The sequence below is a fragment of the Biomphalaria glabrata genome, chromosome 17, assembly GCF_947242115.1.
Source record: "Biomphalaria glabrata chromosome 17, xgBioGlab47.1, whole genome shotgun sequence".
NCBI lineage: Eukaryota > Metazoa > Mollusca > Gastropoda > Planorbidae > Biomphalaria > Biomphalaria glabrata.
Window position 1 is genome coordinate 19,236,717 of NC_074727.1, and position 16,646 is coordinate 19,253,362.

A 16,646-nucleotide genomic window follows, 5' to 3' on the forward strand; every position below is an offset into this window, starting at 1 on the left:
TGTAGCGAAGTCATACAGTATATTATAAGTATTCTGTTTCCTACATTGATCACGCTCAATAGCAAGAATTACCAAATCTTTCAATCTATCTACGAGAATTGTTGACCTCAAGTAATTATTCATTAGTTTGAGGCGCGAGAAGCTTCTTTCACTAGATTCCACAATTACGGGTGTTGCATAATGCCGTTTTTTTTATCGCGCGTAGGATTGACGTTTTCAATATTGAATAACACCCCAAAATGACAATTTTTGTCTATATTTTTCAGGAGATTTGTATGAGTTTTCTAAAGATTTTAATAATTTCCGGATTGATATTTCTAGGACTTTTTCGTATATTTTGCAATTTAAGGAGATTTCCAGGAGCTCCTGGTAAATCCACAGGAGGCCGCAGGAAATCTGTTATAAGTTATAAAATGGTTTAATTTAATAATTTATACATCTAGAATTAGCGCGGGTCCTATGAAGGTGCTGGGCCCACTGCGGTCGCATAGGTTGCAGTGGCCTAAGGCCGGCCCTGCAAAATAGCGGCGTATGCTACACCGCCGGTTGACTAGTATATAATGTACATCCAAAGATGAAATTTTCTAGCTAGTAATAACATTTGTTGTCTTCTTTACAGAGTGTTCTCCTAAACGAGTTGTATCCTCATCAGTGACGTAGAGAACAGAAGAGCAATGGCTGCAAGATGAGGTACTTGTTACCACGGAAGTTACGTCACGGCCGCCGAAAAGCCATCCTCAATATAAGAACTGGATTAGTCCCACTGTCAAGGGTATCTCCAGTAGAAGTGAATTACAAACGTTAGATCCCTTAGTCCAATGAGAAAGGTAACCAGAAAGCCTAGTTATACGCATGTTGACATTATGACCACAGTCTGATATGCAAATGTAAACATTACAAGAATTACTAGCGAACGCGCTGCAACTGAAGTCTTCCCTTTAGAATATGTATACTTACATAAAAATAAACCAAATTTGGGTGAACATGATACATTCAATATAATCCATATAGTCTTGAAATATACTGATCTCTTTTGCGTTATTATACCTACCATGGGCGTAGCCAATATTTTTATTCGGGGGAGGTTTGGTGGTGGTGGTGGTGGGGTTTCTCACTCCCCCCCCCCGCGAATATATATATATATATATATATATATATATATATATATATATATATATATATATATATATATATATGTGTGTGTGTGTGTGTACATAACTAATTTTTATTACACTCTGACCCTTCATTCTTTCGGTGCCCTAGAATAGGTTCATCCTGGAGTTAGTAGGAAAATTCTAGACTCCCCGCCCCTGCCAGCTCCGCCCCGCCTCCAAGCACCATTTCCGGTATTAAAAGCCAACAAAATGCATATTCTGAGGTATCTACTGTGCATTATCCTGCTATTAAAAAGTTTTATTTCAAAAACCTATCTGCTATTATTACTTATTTAGATCCTCCCGCGCCGTTTTTGGGCGGCAAGCTGCTTCCACTAAAATCTGTCTCTGGCAATGTCTGAATCCTCTTCCCACCTGCTCTGAGGACCTCCATAAATGTGTGGCGTCAATTTGTCCCTGTTTTTGCTTTCCTCCTAATGGCCTCAATGTCATCGCAACTTTTATTATGCGTAAATTATTTTGTCGGAGAACATGTCCCGCAAACCTCATGCGAATCTCTGTCACAACCTTACTAAGTGGTCGACTGCCAGTTCGGCATAGGATTTCCTTGATTTAGACCCGATCTCTATAACTGACTCCTAAAATCTGTCTTAGCCATCTTCGTTGAGCCACATTTAGTGTTTCAATTTCAGCAGATGACTATTCACTGCACTGGAATGTATGATAACCGAAATACTGCATTCCTCACTAATCTTCGGACTCACTTGCCTTATTATGATAACCAAACTTGATACTTGACTGAAATGTTAGGCTAATCTTTAAAGCCTCAAAACTTGTCTAAATTTATTAGCCCTAAATACTATAGCTAAATGATTATGGGCTAATTTCTTAGCTCGAATTTTTAATTTTTAGGCTATAGACTATAGTCATGTTATTATGTCCTATTAAGTTCAAACATTGTAGCCCTTCAATACTATGTCTTACATAATGTAATCTCTAAATAGTATATCCAAATATTAAAGCCAAATTTGATAGATCAAATTTAATAGAAAAACTTGATAAACTGAATATTATAGTCAAACTTCTTCATAGTACAAATTACATTGAAGTCCAGAATGCTATATGTCACGAATTATGGACCAATATTATAACCAAATTTTTAAAGTTCAAATTTAAAATCCAAAATTTATAACCGGCACATACCTGTGGTCATACCAATCGTTTAAAATGTTCATTCTCCAGGTCCTGCAGATGACCTTACAATACTAAACCAACGCTCATCTATATTCTATACAGTAGCATCTGCGCTACTTACCCTTGGAAGACGCCAAAACGATTATCTTCTCTTGCATATTATCTCCCTGATGTCACTCCTGGGTCACTCTACGGGATGTCATTCCAGATGTCACAGGACTCTGTGACTTGTGCGACCAACCCACCCCCCGCTGCGACTCTCCTGTTTCCTTCTGTGAAGTAAAGAAGAGTTAGAGCGTGGGAGAGCTCCAGTGCTGTCAGGAACTGTCGAGTCGCTGCGACAATGAACCTCGCCGACGCGGACAACCGCGTCATCATCAACGTGGGCGGCATACGCCACGAGACGTACAAGGCCACCCTGAAGAAGATCCCGGCCACGCGCTTGTCCCGGTTGACCGAGGCCCTGGCCAACTATGACCCGGTCCTTAACGAGTACTTCTTTGACCGGCATCCAGGGGTCTTCGCCCAAATTCTCAACTACTACCGCTCGGGTAAACTCCACTACCCCACAGACGTGTGCGGCCCACTGTTTGAGGAAGAGCTGGAGTTCTGGGGGTTGGACTCGAACCAGGTCGAACCGTGCTGCTGGATGACGTACACCCAGCATCGGGATACCCAGGACGTACTGGCCATCCTTGACCGCCTTGACCTGGACACAGATAAACCCACGGAGGAAGAGATTATGAAAAAGTTCGGTCTGGAGGAGGAATACAAAAGCGGCGAACTAAATTGTTGGCAGCGGATTCAGCCCAAGATTTGGGCGTTATTCGACGAACCATACTCTTCAACTTCCGCCAAGGTGAGTCTCTTGGAAAAAAAAAAACTGTAGCATTTTGTTATTTCATAACATGTTAGCTACAGTAATGTTTGCTTTTAGACTAATTTATCGAAAATAATTTGACCTACTAATGCCTATTCTTTTCACATGCAATCTCTTAGTAATGGATGATAATCAAATAATTCTAGATCTAGTTGGATACAAATGTTGAATAATACTAAACTTTGTAACATTTCAAAGGGGAAATACTCCTTCAAAAATCATTTCGTTTTTTTTTTCTTTTATTAGTTCATCTCAATGTAAATAAGAAATGCCAAATTAATATTTTGTATTTGTTTTCGTGTATGTGTGTGTGTGTGTGTTTAATATTTTTTGATGTTTTTTTTTTTTGTGTGTTCTTTTTGTGTTCTCTTTATTCAACACATACATCAAATTCTAATTTATAGTTTGGAGACCAAATTTTTAGTTTTTTATAATTTTGTATTTATACCGAACGAAATTTGCATAATTGCTTTTATCAACAATGTGAAATGTATACGGATCAAATAACAACATCAGCAATAGCTATTTCAATGGCTTATCAATAATTGCTAAATTCTCACGTACGTTGTGAAGAAGTAGGTAAAGTGATATTTTTTAAACGCTTCAATACTTACAAATACAGTCGTGTAAAAGAGGTAGGCCAAGGTTATAAAAGGCAGAGGCATATAAGGCAGATGCGTAGACTGCAGGAATATAGAAGGAAGAGTATGCAAAGGCAGTGGCACATAAGGCAGACATATTGAAAGAAGTATAGAAGGCAGAGGCGCGGTGGCTGAGGGGCAAAGCGCTTGACTTCCGAACTGGGGGTCGTGATTCAAATCCTCGTGAACGTTTTATTTCAAGATCCCTGGGCGCCTCTGAGTCCAGCTAGCTCCAATGGGTACTTAACATTAGTCGGGAAAAGCAAAGGCGGTTGATCTTTTTACTTTACTATAGAAGGCGAGGTAGCCCTACAGAAAGAGCAGAAAAAGTAGAAAGAGGCTTCAAAGCAGAGGCTTAGAACCTAGAAGGCAGGACTGCAATAGGCGAAGTAAAGAGGGCTGATGTATAACAATAGTCTGAACAAGTGACTTAATGTCATGACATTTTTTTTAAAGTTTTGTTTCATTTTTGTATTCTAGTTCACCTGACCCCGCCTTCCATCGACTTCACCATACACTTCAGCAACTCCTGATGCTTCACGCCTGGCCCTAATGCTCTTTGATCTTTTCCCTCCTGCCATTATCGTTTGACACCTTAATAGACACGCTTTAAGAAGATTGGATTTAGGGCACGATGACCTTTTTCTACCGCTTAAAATATATTTAAATAATCTATTTGCAAAAGTCATATTTTAAAAAAAAATTCTAATCCATTTCTTATCATTTTATTAAGACTTTAAAAAGTATAACTATTCATTTTATTATTATCCAAATTACAACTATATGATAGGCGATCTGTTTTTTTATTTTAAAAAGCTGATCATGTCTTAAAATGGTTCATTTTGTTTAGAAAAAATCGTGGCTGCATTAAACCGAGTGGCTATGCTTTCAAGGGCAAAATGAACTTTTGCACACTAACCCGCTGGAAACGGGAGATGACGTTACAGAATCGGACTATAATAATTGCGCGCTTACTGCCAGTATCATAGGATGCACTATTTTTTAACCTGATTTACATGTCTATATGCATGAATTGTGTATATATGTGTGTAAGTGTCCCCTCCCCCCTTTTTATGTTTTTTTTCTCTCTCTTTTGTTAGCTAGGGGAAATCTAAAGGGAACCAAAAAGGTTTTGAACTGAGTGATATGTCACGTGATATTTTTTTGTCTCTCTAATCTTCAGTGAGTCCAATAATCCCCTTTGCAAAATGTCTGTCTGTTGCCTATATGAAAGAGTTCTTGCTTTGTTTTAGATTTCAGTATTGGACTAAATTTCTTGATTATACACTATTATAGTATTTTCTTCAAAGACCAAATGTTTAGAATAGCTAGTCTTCTAACGCTATAAATGAACAGCTTCAACAGATATTTGCCTTTATTATAATTCAGAAACTGATACAGCCTAATGTCGTGTTTACTAGAAGTAAATAAATGAAAACTTAACTTCAACAACACCGAAATAGGAAAGCCTTATGACACTGGAAAATATTAACATATAATCCATACCCAAATATTATTCTAATGCTTACTTTATATTCATCTAATACTCTAAACTAAACATTAATATTTTATTATGAAAAGAACTGAAGAGTCATACTGCTATTTGAAAAAGTTTAGTTTGAAATAATTGTTTTAAATGTCTACATTCCAACTTACTTTAACTATAAAGAAAAAATAAGCTAAAAGTAAAAAAAAAATTAAGAAACGGCGTTTCTTTTACAGCTATAGAATTGGGGAGGCGCGGTGGCTGAGCGGTAAAGCGCCTGGCTTCTGAACCGGGGAAAACCGGTCTGGAATCCTTGAGATGACTGGGATTTTAAATTTCGTTATCTTTGGGCGCCTCTGAGTCCACCCAGCGGTTGGTCGTTGTGGTGGCTTCATGACACCCTCGTTAACCGTAGGCCATAGAAACACATGACCTTTGACATCATCTGTCCTTTAGAATAGTCTGAAAAGGGAACTTTAACTTTATTTTTATAGAATCGGAGATGTTTAAATGGAAGCTGAGGTGTAGCCAGGGTGGTGGGGGAGGGAGGGGAAGAATATGAAAATCCCGACGGGCCCCCACTTGAGGTGGGCCCCCAAATGAGTGTTTTTTACATAAAAATATTAAATATTATAAAAAATGCAGGTTCAAGCTCTTCGGCCCCCCCCCCCCCCCCCCCATGATCACTAATTCCTAGCTACGCCACTGAATGGAGGCAAATCCATAAATTGCATTTTTAAACATTGCAGCATCAAATTTTTTAAGCTCTTTCGTTCGTAGCAAAAAAATAATTTCAATATAGCGGAAGTACTCAACTTCCTATCCATGAATTCCAATCCAACATATTCAGAAACAAATGGGAAACTAACTGGCGGCTATAAAGGTGAGTAGATACGAAGATCAACAACTGCGCATTGAGATAGTGTTAAAAGTTAAGCTCCATTCCTTCTTATTTAATTATCAATATTAAAATTCAATTTAGCGTCTTGACATTGTTATAGTATATCGTGGGAGTCTCCAATATTGAACCTCTAAACACAATTTAATATGTGAATATACGTGTGGCCAGCACGTATGTATTCGTCTCATAATACTAACTTTACTAAGTGTCCAGGTCAAGGATGTTTCCTATGCATAAACAATATATTTACATTTCAGGAAACAACAGTAATTTTAATAGAGAACTAGAAATAGCTAAGAGCTAAAAAAAATAAAAAGGGATCTTTCCCACAGAAAATTCTCGTTCTTTTCTGCCTATTAGATGGGCAAGTTTTAGAGAGGGTATAAATACAAGGTACGCCAATTTCTAGTGAGGGTATAAATACAAGGGACGCCAATTTCTAGAGAGGGTATAAATACAATGGACGCTAATTTCTAGAGAGGGTATAAATACAAGGGACGCCAATTTCTAGTGAGGGTATAAATACAAGGGACGCTAATTTCTAGAGAGGGTATAAATACAAGGGACGCCAATTTCTAGAGAGGGTATAAATACAATGGACGCCAATTTCTAGTGAGGGTATAAATACAAGGGACGCCAATTTTTAGAGAGGGTATAAATACAAGGGACGCCAATTTATAGAGAGGGTATAAATACAAGGGACGCTAATTTATAGAGAGGGTATAAATACAAGGGACGCTAATTTATAGAGATCGTATAAATACAAGGGACGACAATAAACGGGATCAGTCGATAAGTCTCAACCTTAATTTGAACTACACACTTTTCAATCCATTACCGAAGTTACGTTAGACTGGAATTGTGTATTGGTAGCTTGAGTTGAATCTTACATTTTTTAGGAATTGTTCTCCGATGATTAAATCGTTTTTTACTACCAAGATGAACTATGTTGTTTCAAAGTTCAATAAGTTATCGCGCCTGAACGCAAGTGTGAATAGAATTGATACAGTTTTGGAACTGTATTTTATGTTTTGGATAATAGATAGATGTATAATAATAACACCAGTGAAGTTTAAACAATTGTTCTTTTTTTTTGCCTTATGTTTAACATTTTTTTTAAAGTCCTACTTTGTAATTCTGTTTGTCTTTTTGCTTTTCTCATTCTATCTCTTTTTAATTTTTCCCATATGCGTCTCTTTTCTATCTCACTCATTCTATCTCATTCTTCCTTAATCACATTGTCTCTTTCTCTTACACGCTCATACTCTGTCTCTCTTACTCTTTCTCTAACACTCTCTCACACTCACTCGGTCTCTTTCTCTCTCCCTTCCTGTCTCTTTCTCTCATTCATTCTCTCTCTCACTCATTCTCTCTCACTCTCTCTCAATCTCACTAATGGGTTCTCTCATTCACACAGACTGTCTCTCTCTCTCTCTCTCTCTCTCTCTCTCTCTCAATTCATTCTCTCCATCACTAACACACACACACACACTCTCTCTCACTCTTCAATAGATAAACTAGTTGTTACAACCACGCTATGTGCATGTCCATTCCTCCGCACGTCCGCTGGCTACTACCAGACCAGTTAGTTTACATTATCCCCACCTGTTCACTCTCGTTTTTCAACCCCTTTAAGTGATAAGGCCTGGGGTCAAGTCGGAGATTTGAACCCTACAAATTGAGATTTCACAGCCCACCTGCTAACACGCATCCACCCACCACCCCCAACAGCGCCTCTTATCTAGACTTATACATATCGTGATTTAGGTTTTCCTTTGTCTTTAGGATCTCTCGTCTTTATGTTGTCTCTTCTGTATTTACAGCCTCAATGTCTTTTACAGCCTCAATGTCTTTAGGTTGTTTTCTTTCTTTTCAGCCTCAATGTCTTTAGGTTATTTTCTTTCTTTTCAGCCTCAATGTCTTTAGGTTATTTTCTTTCTTTTCAGCCTCAATGTCTTTATGTTATTTTCTTTCTTTTCAGCCTCAATGTCTTTAGGTTATTTTCTGTCTTTTCAGCCTCAATGTCTTTAGGTTATTTTCTTTCTTTTCAGCCTCAATGTCTTTAGGTTGTTTTCTTTCTTTTCAGCCTCAATGTCTTTAAGTTATTTTCTTTCTTTTCAGCCTCAATGTCTTTAGGTTATTTTCTGTCTTTTCAGCCTCAATGTCTTTAGGTTATTTTCTTTCTTTTCAGCCTCAATGTCTTTAAGTTATTTTCTTTCTTTTCAGCCTCAATGTCTTTAGGTTGTTTTCTTTCTTTTCAGCCTCAATGTCTTTAGGTTATTTTCTTTCTTTTCAGCCTCAATGTCTTTAGGTTGTTTTCTTTCTTTTCAGCCTCAATGTCTTTAGGTTATTTTCTTTCTTTTCAGCCTCAATGTCTTTAGGTTATTTTCTTTCTTTTCAGCCTCAATGTCTTTATGTTATTTTCTTTCTTTTCAGCCTCAATGTCTTTAGGTTATTTTCTGTCTTTTCAGCCTCAATGTCTTTAGGTTATTTTCTGTCTTTTCAGCCTCAATGTCTTTAGGTTATTTTCTTTCTTTTCAGCCTCAATGTCTTTAGGTTATTTTCTTTCTTTTCAGTTTGAATGTCTTTAGGTTATTTTCTTTCTTTTCAGTTTGAATGTCATTAGGTTGTCTTCTGTCTTTTCAGCCTCAATGTCTTTAGGTTGTCTTCTGTCTTTTCAGTATCAATGTCTTTAGGTTGTCTTCTGTCTTTTCAGTATCAATGTCTTTAGGTTGTCTTCTGTCTTTTCAGTATCAATGTCTTTAGGTTGTCTTCTGTCTTTTCAGTATCAATGTCTTTAGGTTGTCTTGTCTTTTCAGCTTGAATGTCTTTAGGTTGTCTTCTGTCTTTTCAGCTTGAATGTCTTTAGGTTGTCTTCTGTTTTTTCAGCCTCAATGTCTTTAGGTTGTCTTCTGTCTTTTCAGTTTGAATGTCTTTAGGTTGTCTTCTGTCTTTTCAGCTTGAATGTCTTTAGGTTGTCTTCTGTCTTTTCAGCCTCAATGTCTTTAGGTTGTCTTCTGTCTTTTCAGTATCAATGTCTTTAGGTTGTCTTCTGTCTTTTCAGTATCAATGTCTTTAGGTTGTCTTCTGTCTTTTCAGTATCAATGTCTTTAGGTTGTCTTCTGTCTTTTCAGTATCAATGTCTTTAGGTTGTCTTCTGTCTTTTCAGCTTGAATGTCTTTAGGTTGTCTTCTGTCTTTTCAGCTTGAATGTCTTTAGGTTGTCTTCTGTCTTTTCAGCCTCAATGTCTTTAGGTTGTCTTCTGTCTTTTCAGTATCAATGTCTTTAGGTTGTCTTCTGTCTTTTCAGTATCAATGTCTTTAGGTTGTCTTCTGTCTTTTCAGTATCAATGTCTTTAGGTTGTCTTCTGTCTTTTCAGTATCAATGTCTTTAGGTTGTCTTCTGTCTTTTCAGCTTGAATGTCTTTAGGTTGTCTTCTGTCTTTTCAGCTTGAATGTCTTTAGGTTGTCTTCTGTCTTTTCAGCCTGAATGTCTTTAGGTTGTCTTCTGTCTTTTCAGCCTGAATGTATTTAGGTTATTTTCTTTCTTTTCAGCCTCAATGTCTTTAGGTTGTTTTCTTTCTTTTCAGCCTCAATGTCTTTAAGTTATTTTCTTTCTTTTCAGCCTCAATGTCTTTAGGTTGTTTTCTTTCTTTTCAGCCTCAATGTCTTTAAGTTATTTTCTTTCTTTTCAGCCTCAATGTCTTTAGGTTATTTTCTTTCTTTTAGGCCTCAATGTCTTTAGGTTGTTTTCTTTCTTTTCAGCCTCAATGTCTTTAGGTTATTTTCTTTCTTTTCAGCCTCAATGTCTTTAGGTTGTTTTCTTTCTTTTCAGCCTCAATGTCTTTAAGTTATTTTCTTTCTTTTCAGCCTCAATGTCTTTAGGTTATTTTCTTTCTTTTCAGCCTCAATGTCTTTAGGTTGTTTTCTTTCTTTTCAGCCTCAATGTCTTTAAGTTATTTTCTTTCTTTTCAGCCTCAATGTCTTTAGGTTATTTTCTGTCTTTTCAGCCTCAATGTCTTTAGGTTATTTTCTTTCTTTTCAGCCTCAATGTCTTTAGGTTATTTTCTTTCTTTTCAGTTTGAATGTCTTTAGGTTATTTTCTTTCTTTTCAGTTTGAATGTCATTAGGTTGTCTTCTGTCTTTTCAGCCTCAATGTCTTTAGGTTGTCTTCTGTCTTTTCAGTATCAATGTCTTTAGGTTGTCTTCTGTCTTTTCAGTATCAATGTCTTTAGGTTGTCTTCTGTCTTTTCAGTATCAATGTCTTTAGGTTGTCTTCTGTCTTTTCAGTATCAATGTCTTTAGGTTGTCTTGTCTTTTCAGCTTGAATGTCTTTAGGTTGTCTTCTGTCTTTTCAGCTTGAATGTCTTTAGGTTGTCTTCTGTTTTTTCAGCCTCAATGTCTTTAGGTTGTCTTCTGTCTTTTCAGTTTGAATGTCTTTAGGTTGTCTTCTGTCTTTTCAGCTTGAATGTCTTTAGGTTGTCTTCTGTCTTTTCAGCCTCAATGTCTTTAGGTTGTCTTCTGTCTTTTCAGTATCAATGTCTTTAGGTTGTCTTCTGTCTTTTCAGTATCAATGTCTTTAGGTTGTCTTCTGTCTTTTCAGTATCAATGTCTTTAGGTTGTCTTCTGTCTTTTCAGTATCAATGTCTTTAGGTTGTCTTCTGTCTTTTCAGCTTGAATGTCTTTAGGTTGTCTTCTGTCTTTTCAGCTTGAATGTCTTTAGGTTGTCTTCTGTCTTTTCAGCCTCAATGTCTTTAGGTTGTCTTCTGTCTTTTCAGTATCAATGTCTTTAGGTTGTCTTCTGTCTTTTCAGTATCAATGTCTTTAGGTTGTCTTCTGTCTTTTCAGTATCAATGTCTTTAGGTTGTCTTCTGTCTTTTCAGTATCAATGTCTTTAGGTTGTCTTCTGTCTTTTCAGCTTGAATGTCTTTAGGTTGTCTTCTGTCTTTTCAGCTTGAATGTCTTTAGGTTGTCTTCTGTCTTTTCAGCCTGAATGTCTTTAGGTTGTCTTCTGTCTTTTCAGCCTGAATGTATTTAGGTTATTTTCTTTCTTTTCAGCCTCAATGTCTTTAGGTTGTTTTCTTTCTTTTCAGCCTCAATGTCTTTAAGTTATTTTCTTTCTTTTCAGCCTCAATGTCTTTAGGTTGTTTTCTTTCTTTTCAGCCTCAATGTCTTTAAGTTATTTTCTTTCTTTTCAGCCTCAATGTCTTTAGGTTATTTTCTTTCTTTTAGGCCTCAATGTCTTTAGGTTGTTTTCTTTCTTTTCAGCCTCAATGTTTTTAGGTTATTTTCTTTCTTTTCAGCCTCAATGTCTTTAGGTTGTTTTCTTTCTTTTCAGCCTCAATGTCTTTAAGTTATTTTCTTTCTTTTCAGCCTCAATGTCTTTAGGTTATTTTCTTTCTTTTCAGCCTCAATGTCTTTAGGTTGTTTTCTTTCTTTTCAGCCTCAATGTCTTTAAGTTATTTTCTTTCTTTTCAGCCTCAATGTCTTTAGGTTATTTTCTGTCTTTTCAGCCTCAATGTCTTTAGGTTATTTTCTTTCTTTTCAGCCTCAATGTCTTTAAGTTATTTTCTTTCTTTTCAGCCTCAATGTCTTTAGGTTGTTTTCTTTCTTTTCAGCCTCAATGTCTTTAGGTTATTTTCTTTCTTTTCAGCCTCAATGTCTTTAGGTTGTTTTCTTTCTTTTCAGCCTCAATGTCTTTAGGTTATTTTCTTTCTTTTCAGCCTCAATGTCTTTAGGTTATTTTCTTTCTTTTCAGCCTCAATGTCTTTATGTTATTTTCTTTCTTTTCAGCCTCAATGTCTTTAGGTTATTTTCTGTCTTTTCAGCCTCAATGTCTTTAGGTTATTTTCTTTCTTTTCAGCCTCAATGTCTTTAGGTTGTTTTCTTTCTTTTCAGCCTCAATGTCTTTAAGTTATTTTCTTTCTTTTCAGCCTCAATGTCTTTAGGTTATTTTCTGTCTTTTCAGCCTCAATGTCTTTAGGTTATTTTCTTTCTTTTCAGCCTCAATGTCTTTAAGTTATTTTCTTTCTTTTCAGCCTCAATGTCTTTAGGTTGTTTTCTTTCTTTTCAGCCTCAATGTCTTTAAGTTATTTTCTTTCTTTTCAGCCTCAATGTCTTTAGGTTGTTTTCTTTCTTTTCAGCCTCAATGTCTTTAGGTTATTTTCTTTCTTTTCAGCCTCAATGTCTTTAGGTTATTTTCTTTCTTTTCAGCCTCAATGTCTTTATGTTATTTTCTTTCTTTTCAGCCTCAATGTCTTTAGGTTATTTTCTGTCTTTTCAGCCTCAATGTCTTTAGGTTATTTTCTTTCTTTTCAGCCTCAATGTCTTTAGGTTATTTTCTTTCTTTTCAGTTTGAATGTCTTTAGGTTATTTTCTTTCTTTTCAGTTTGAATGTCATTAGGTTGTCTTCTGTCTTTTCAGCCTCAATGTCTTTAGGTTGTCTTCTGTCTTTTCAGTATCAATGTCTTTAGGTTGTCTTCTGTCTTTTCAGTATCAATGTCTTTAGGTTGTCTTCTGTCTTTTCAGTATCAATGTCTTTAGGTTGTCTTCTGTCTTTTCAGTATCAATGTCTTTAGGTTGTCTTGTCTTTTCAGCTTGAATGTCTTTAGGTTGTCTTCTGTCTTTTCAGCTTGAATGTCTTTAGGTTGTCTTCTGTTTTTTCAGCCTCAATGTCTTTAGGTTGTCTTCTGTCTTTTCAGTTTGAATGTCTTTAGGTTGTCTTCTGTCTTTTCAGCTTGAATGTCTTTAGGTTGTCTTCTGTCTTTTCAGCCTCAATGTCTTTAGGTTGTCTTCTGTCTTTTCAGTATCAATGTCTTTAGGTTGTCTTCTGTCTTTTCAGTATCAATGTCTTTAGGTTGTCTTCTGTCTTTTCAGTATCAATGTCTTTAGGTTGTCTTCTGTCTTTTCAGTATCAATGTCTTTAGGTTGTCTTCTGTCTTTTCAGCTTGAATGTCTTTAGGTTGTCTTCTGTCTTTTCAGCTTGAATGTCTTTAGGTTGTCTTCTGTCTTTTCAGCCTCAATGTCTTTAGGTTGTCTTCTGTCTTTTCAGTATCAATGTCTTTAGGTTGTCTTCTGTCTTTTCAGTATCAATGTCTTTAGGTTGTCTTCTGTCTTTTCAGTATCAATGTCTTTAGGTTGTCTTCTGTCTTTTCAGTATCAATGTCTTTAGGTTGTCTTCTGTCTTTTCAGCTTGAATGTCTTTAGGTTGTCTTCTGTCTTTTCAGCTTGAATGTCTTTAGGTTGTCTTCTGTCTTTTCAGCCTGAATGTCTTTAGGTTGTCTTCTGTCTTTTCAGCCTGAATGTATTTAGGTTATCTTCTGTCTTTTCAGTTTGAATGTCTTTAGGTTGTCTTCTGTCTTTTCAGTTTGAATGTCTTTAGGTTGTCTTCTGTCTTTTCAGCTTGAATGTCTTTAGGTTGTCTTCTGTCTTTACAGTATCAATGTCTTCAGGTGTCTTCTGTCTTTTCAGTATCAATGTCTTTAGGTTGTCTTCTGTTTTTTCAGCCTCAATGTCTTTAGGTTGTCTTCTGTCTTTTCAGTTTGAATGTCTTTAGGTTGTCTTCTGTCTTTTCAGCCTGAATGTCTTTAGGTTGTCTTCTGTCTTTACAGTATCAATGTCTTCAGGTGTCTTCTGTCTTTTCAGTATCAATGTCTTTAGGTTGTCTTCTGTTTTTTCAGTATCAATGTCTTTAGGTTCTCTTCTGTCTTTTCAGTATCAATGTCTTTAGGTTGTCTTCTGTCTTTTCAGTATCAATGTCTTTAGGTTGTCTTCTGTCTTTTCAGTCTAAATGTCTTTAGGTTGCCTTCTGTCTTTTCAGTTTGAATGTCTTTAGGTTGTCTTCTGTCTTTTCAGTTTGAATGTCTTTAGGTTGTCTTCTGTCTTTTCAGCCTGAATGTCTTTAGGTTGTCTTCTGTCTTTACAGTATCAATGTCTTCAGGTGTCTTCTGTCTTTTCAGTATCAATGTCTTTAGGTTGTCTTCTGTTTTTTCAGTATCAATGTCTTTAGGTTCTCTTCTGTCTTTTCAGTATCAATGTCTTTAGGTTGTCTTCTGTCTTTTCAGTATCAATGTCTTTAGGTTGTCTTCTGTCTTTTCAGTCTAAATGTCTTTAGGTTGCCTTCTGTCTTTTCAGTTTGAATGTCTTTAGGTTGTCTTCTGTCTTTTCAGTTTGAATGTCTTTAGGTTGTCTTCTGTCTTTTCAGCCTGAATGTCTTTAGGTTGTCTTCTGTCTTTTCAGCCTGAATGTATTTAGGTTATCTTCTGTCTTTTCAGTTTGAATGTCTTTAGGTTGTCTTCTGTCTTTTCAGTTTGAATGTCTTTAGGTTGTCTTCTGTCTTTTCAGCTTGAATGTCTTTAGGTTGTTTTCTGTCTTTTTAGCCTGAATGTCTTTAGGTTGTCTTCTGTCTTTTCAGTTTGAATGTCTTTAGGTTTTCTTCTGTCTTTTCAGTATCAATGTCTTTAGGTTGTCTTCTGTCTTTTCAGCTTGAATGTCTTTAGGTTGTCTTCTGTCTTTTCAGCTTGAATGTCTTTAGGTTGTCTTCTGTCTTTTCAGCCTGAATGTCTTTAGGTTGTCTTCTGTCTTTTCAGCCTGAATGTATTTAGGTTATCTTCTGTCTTTTCAGTTTGAATGTCTTTAGGTTGTCTTCTGTCTTTTCAGTTTGAATGTCTTTAGGTTGTCTTGAGTCTTTTCAGCTTGAATGTCTTTAGGTTGTCTTCTGTCTTTACAGTATCAATGTCTTCAGGTGTCTTCTGTCTTTTCAGTATCAATGTCTTTAGGTTGTCTTCTGTTTTTTCAGCCTCAATGTCTTTAGGTTGTCTTCTGTCTTTTCAGTTTGAATGTCTTTAGGTTGTCTTCTGTCTTTTCAGCCTCAATGTCTTTAGGTTGTCTTCTGTCTTTACAGTATCAATGTCTTCAGGTGTCTTCTGTCTTTTCAGTATCAATGTCTTTAGGTTGTCTTCTGTTTTTTCAGTATCAATGTCTTTAGGTTCTCTTCTGTCTTTTCAGTATCAATGTCTTTAGGTTGTCTTCTGTCTTTTCAGTATCAATGTCTTTAGGTTGTCTTCTGTCTTTTCAGTCTAAATGTCTTTAGGTTGCCTTCTGTCTTTTCAGTTTGAATGTCTTTAGGTTGTCTTCTGTCTTTTCAGTTTGAATGTCTTTAGGTTGTCTTCTGTCTTTTCAGCCTGAATGTCTTTAGGTTGTCTTCTGTCTTTTCAGCCTGAATGTATTTAGGTTATCTTCTGTCTTTTCAGTTTGAATGTCTTTAGGTTGTCTTCTGTCTTTTCAGTTTGAATGTCTTTAGGTTGTCTTCTGTCTTTTCAGCTTGAATGTCTTTAGGTTGTTTTCTGTCTTTTTAGCCTGAATGTCTTTAGGTTGTCTTCTGTCTTTTCAGTTTGAATGTCTTTAGGTTGTCTTCTGTCTTTTCAGCTTGAATGTCTTTAGGTTGTCTTCTGTCTTTTCAGCCTCAATGTCTTTAGGTTGTCTTCTGTCTTTTCAGTAACAATGTCTTTAGGTTGTCTTCTGTCTTTTCAGTATCAATGTCTTTAGGTTGTCTTCTGTCTTTTCAGTATCAATGTCTTTAGGTTGTCTTCTGTCTTTTCAGCTTGAATGTCTTTAGGTTGTCTTCTGTCTTTTCAGCTTGAATGTCTTTAGGTTGTCTTCTGTCTTTTCAGCCTGAATGTCTTTAGGTTGTCTTCTGTCTTTTCAGCCTAAATGTATTTAGGTTATCTTCTGTCTTTTCAGTTTGAATGTCTTTAGGTTGTCTTCTGTCTTTTCAGTTTGAATGTCTTTAGGTTGTCTTCTGTCTTTTCAGCTTGAATGTCTTTAGGTTGTCTTCTGTCTTTACAGTATCAATGTCTTCAGGTGTCTTCTGTCTTTTCAGTATCAATGTCTTTAGGTTGTTTTCTTTCTTTTCAGCCTCAATGTCTTTAGGTTATTTTCTTTCTTTTCAGCCTCAATGTCTTTAGGTTATTTTCTTTCTTTTCAGCCTCAATGTCTTTATGTTATTTTCTTTCTTTTCAGCCTCAATGTCTTTAGGTTATTTTCTGTCTTTTCAGCCTCAATGTCTTTAGGTTATTTTCTTTCTTTTCAGCCTCAATGTCTTTAGGTTGTTTTCTTTCTTTTCAGCCTCAATGTCTTTAAGTTATTTTCTTTCTTTTCAGCCTCAATGTCTTTAGGTTATTTTCTGTCTTTTCAGCCTCAATGTCTTTAGGTTATTTTCTTTCTTTTCAGCCTCAATGTCTTTAAGTTATTTTCTTTCTTTTCAGCCTCAATGTCTTTAGGTTGTTTTCTTTCTTTTCAGCCTCAATGTCTTTAAGTTATTTTCTTTCTTTTCAGCCTCAATGTCTTTAGGTTGTTTTCTTTCTTTTCAGCCTCAATGTCTTTAGGTTATTTTCTTTCTTTTCAGCCTCAATGTCTTTAGGTTATTTTCT

At 36.0% G+C, this 16,646-nt stretch overlaps 1 protein-coding gene across 19 annotated transcripts in view; it reads left to right on the forward strand.

Moving 5' to 3' along the window:
• Positions 1-16,646, forward strand: part of LOC106072560 (potassium voltage-gated channel protein Shaw-like) — a 230,377-nt gene that overhangs the window by 154,295 nt on the left and 59,436 nt on the right. For all 19 annotated transcript variants that reach the window (XM_056015397.1, XM_056015396.1, XM_056015395.1 and 16 more), the window contains 2 exons: positions 620-827; positions 2,358-3,168. In XM_056015397.1, the coding sequence (XP_055871372.1) occupies positions 2,653-3,168 (516 nt within the window). In that variant the 5' untranslated portion in view covers positions 620-827; positions 2,358-2,652. The remainder of the gene's footprint in view (positions 1-619; positions 828-2,357; positions 3,169-16,646) is intronic.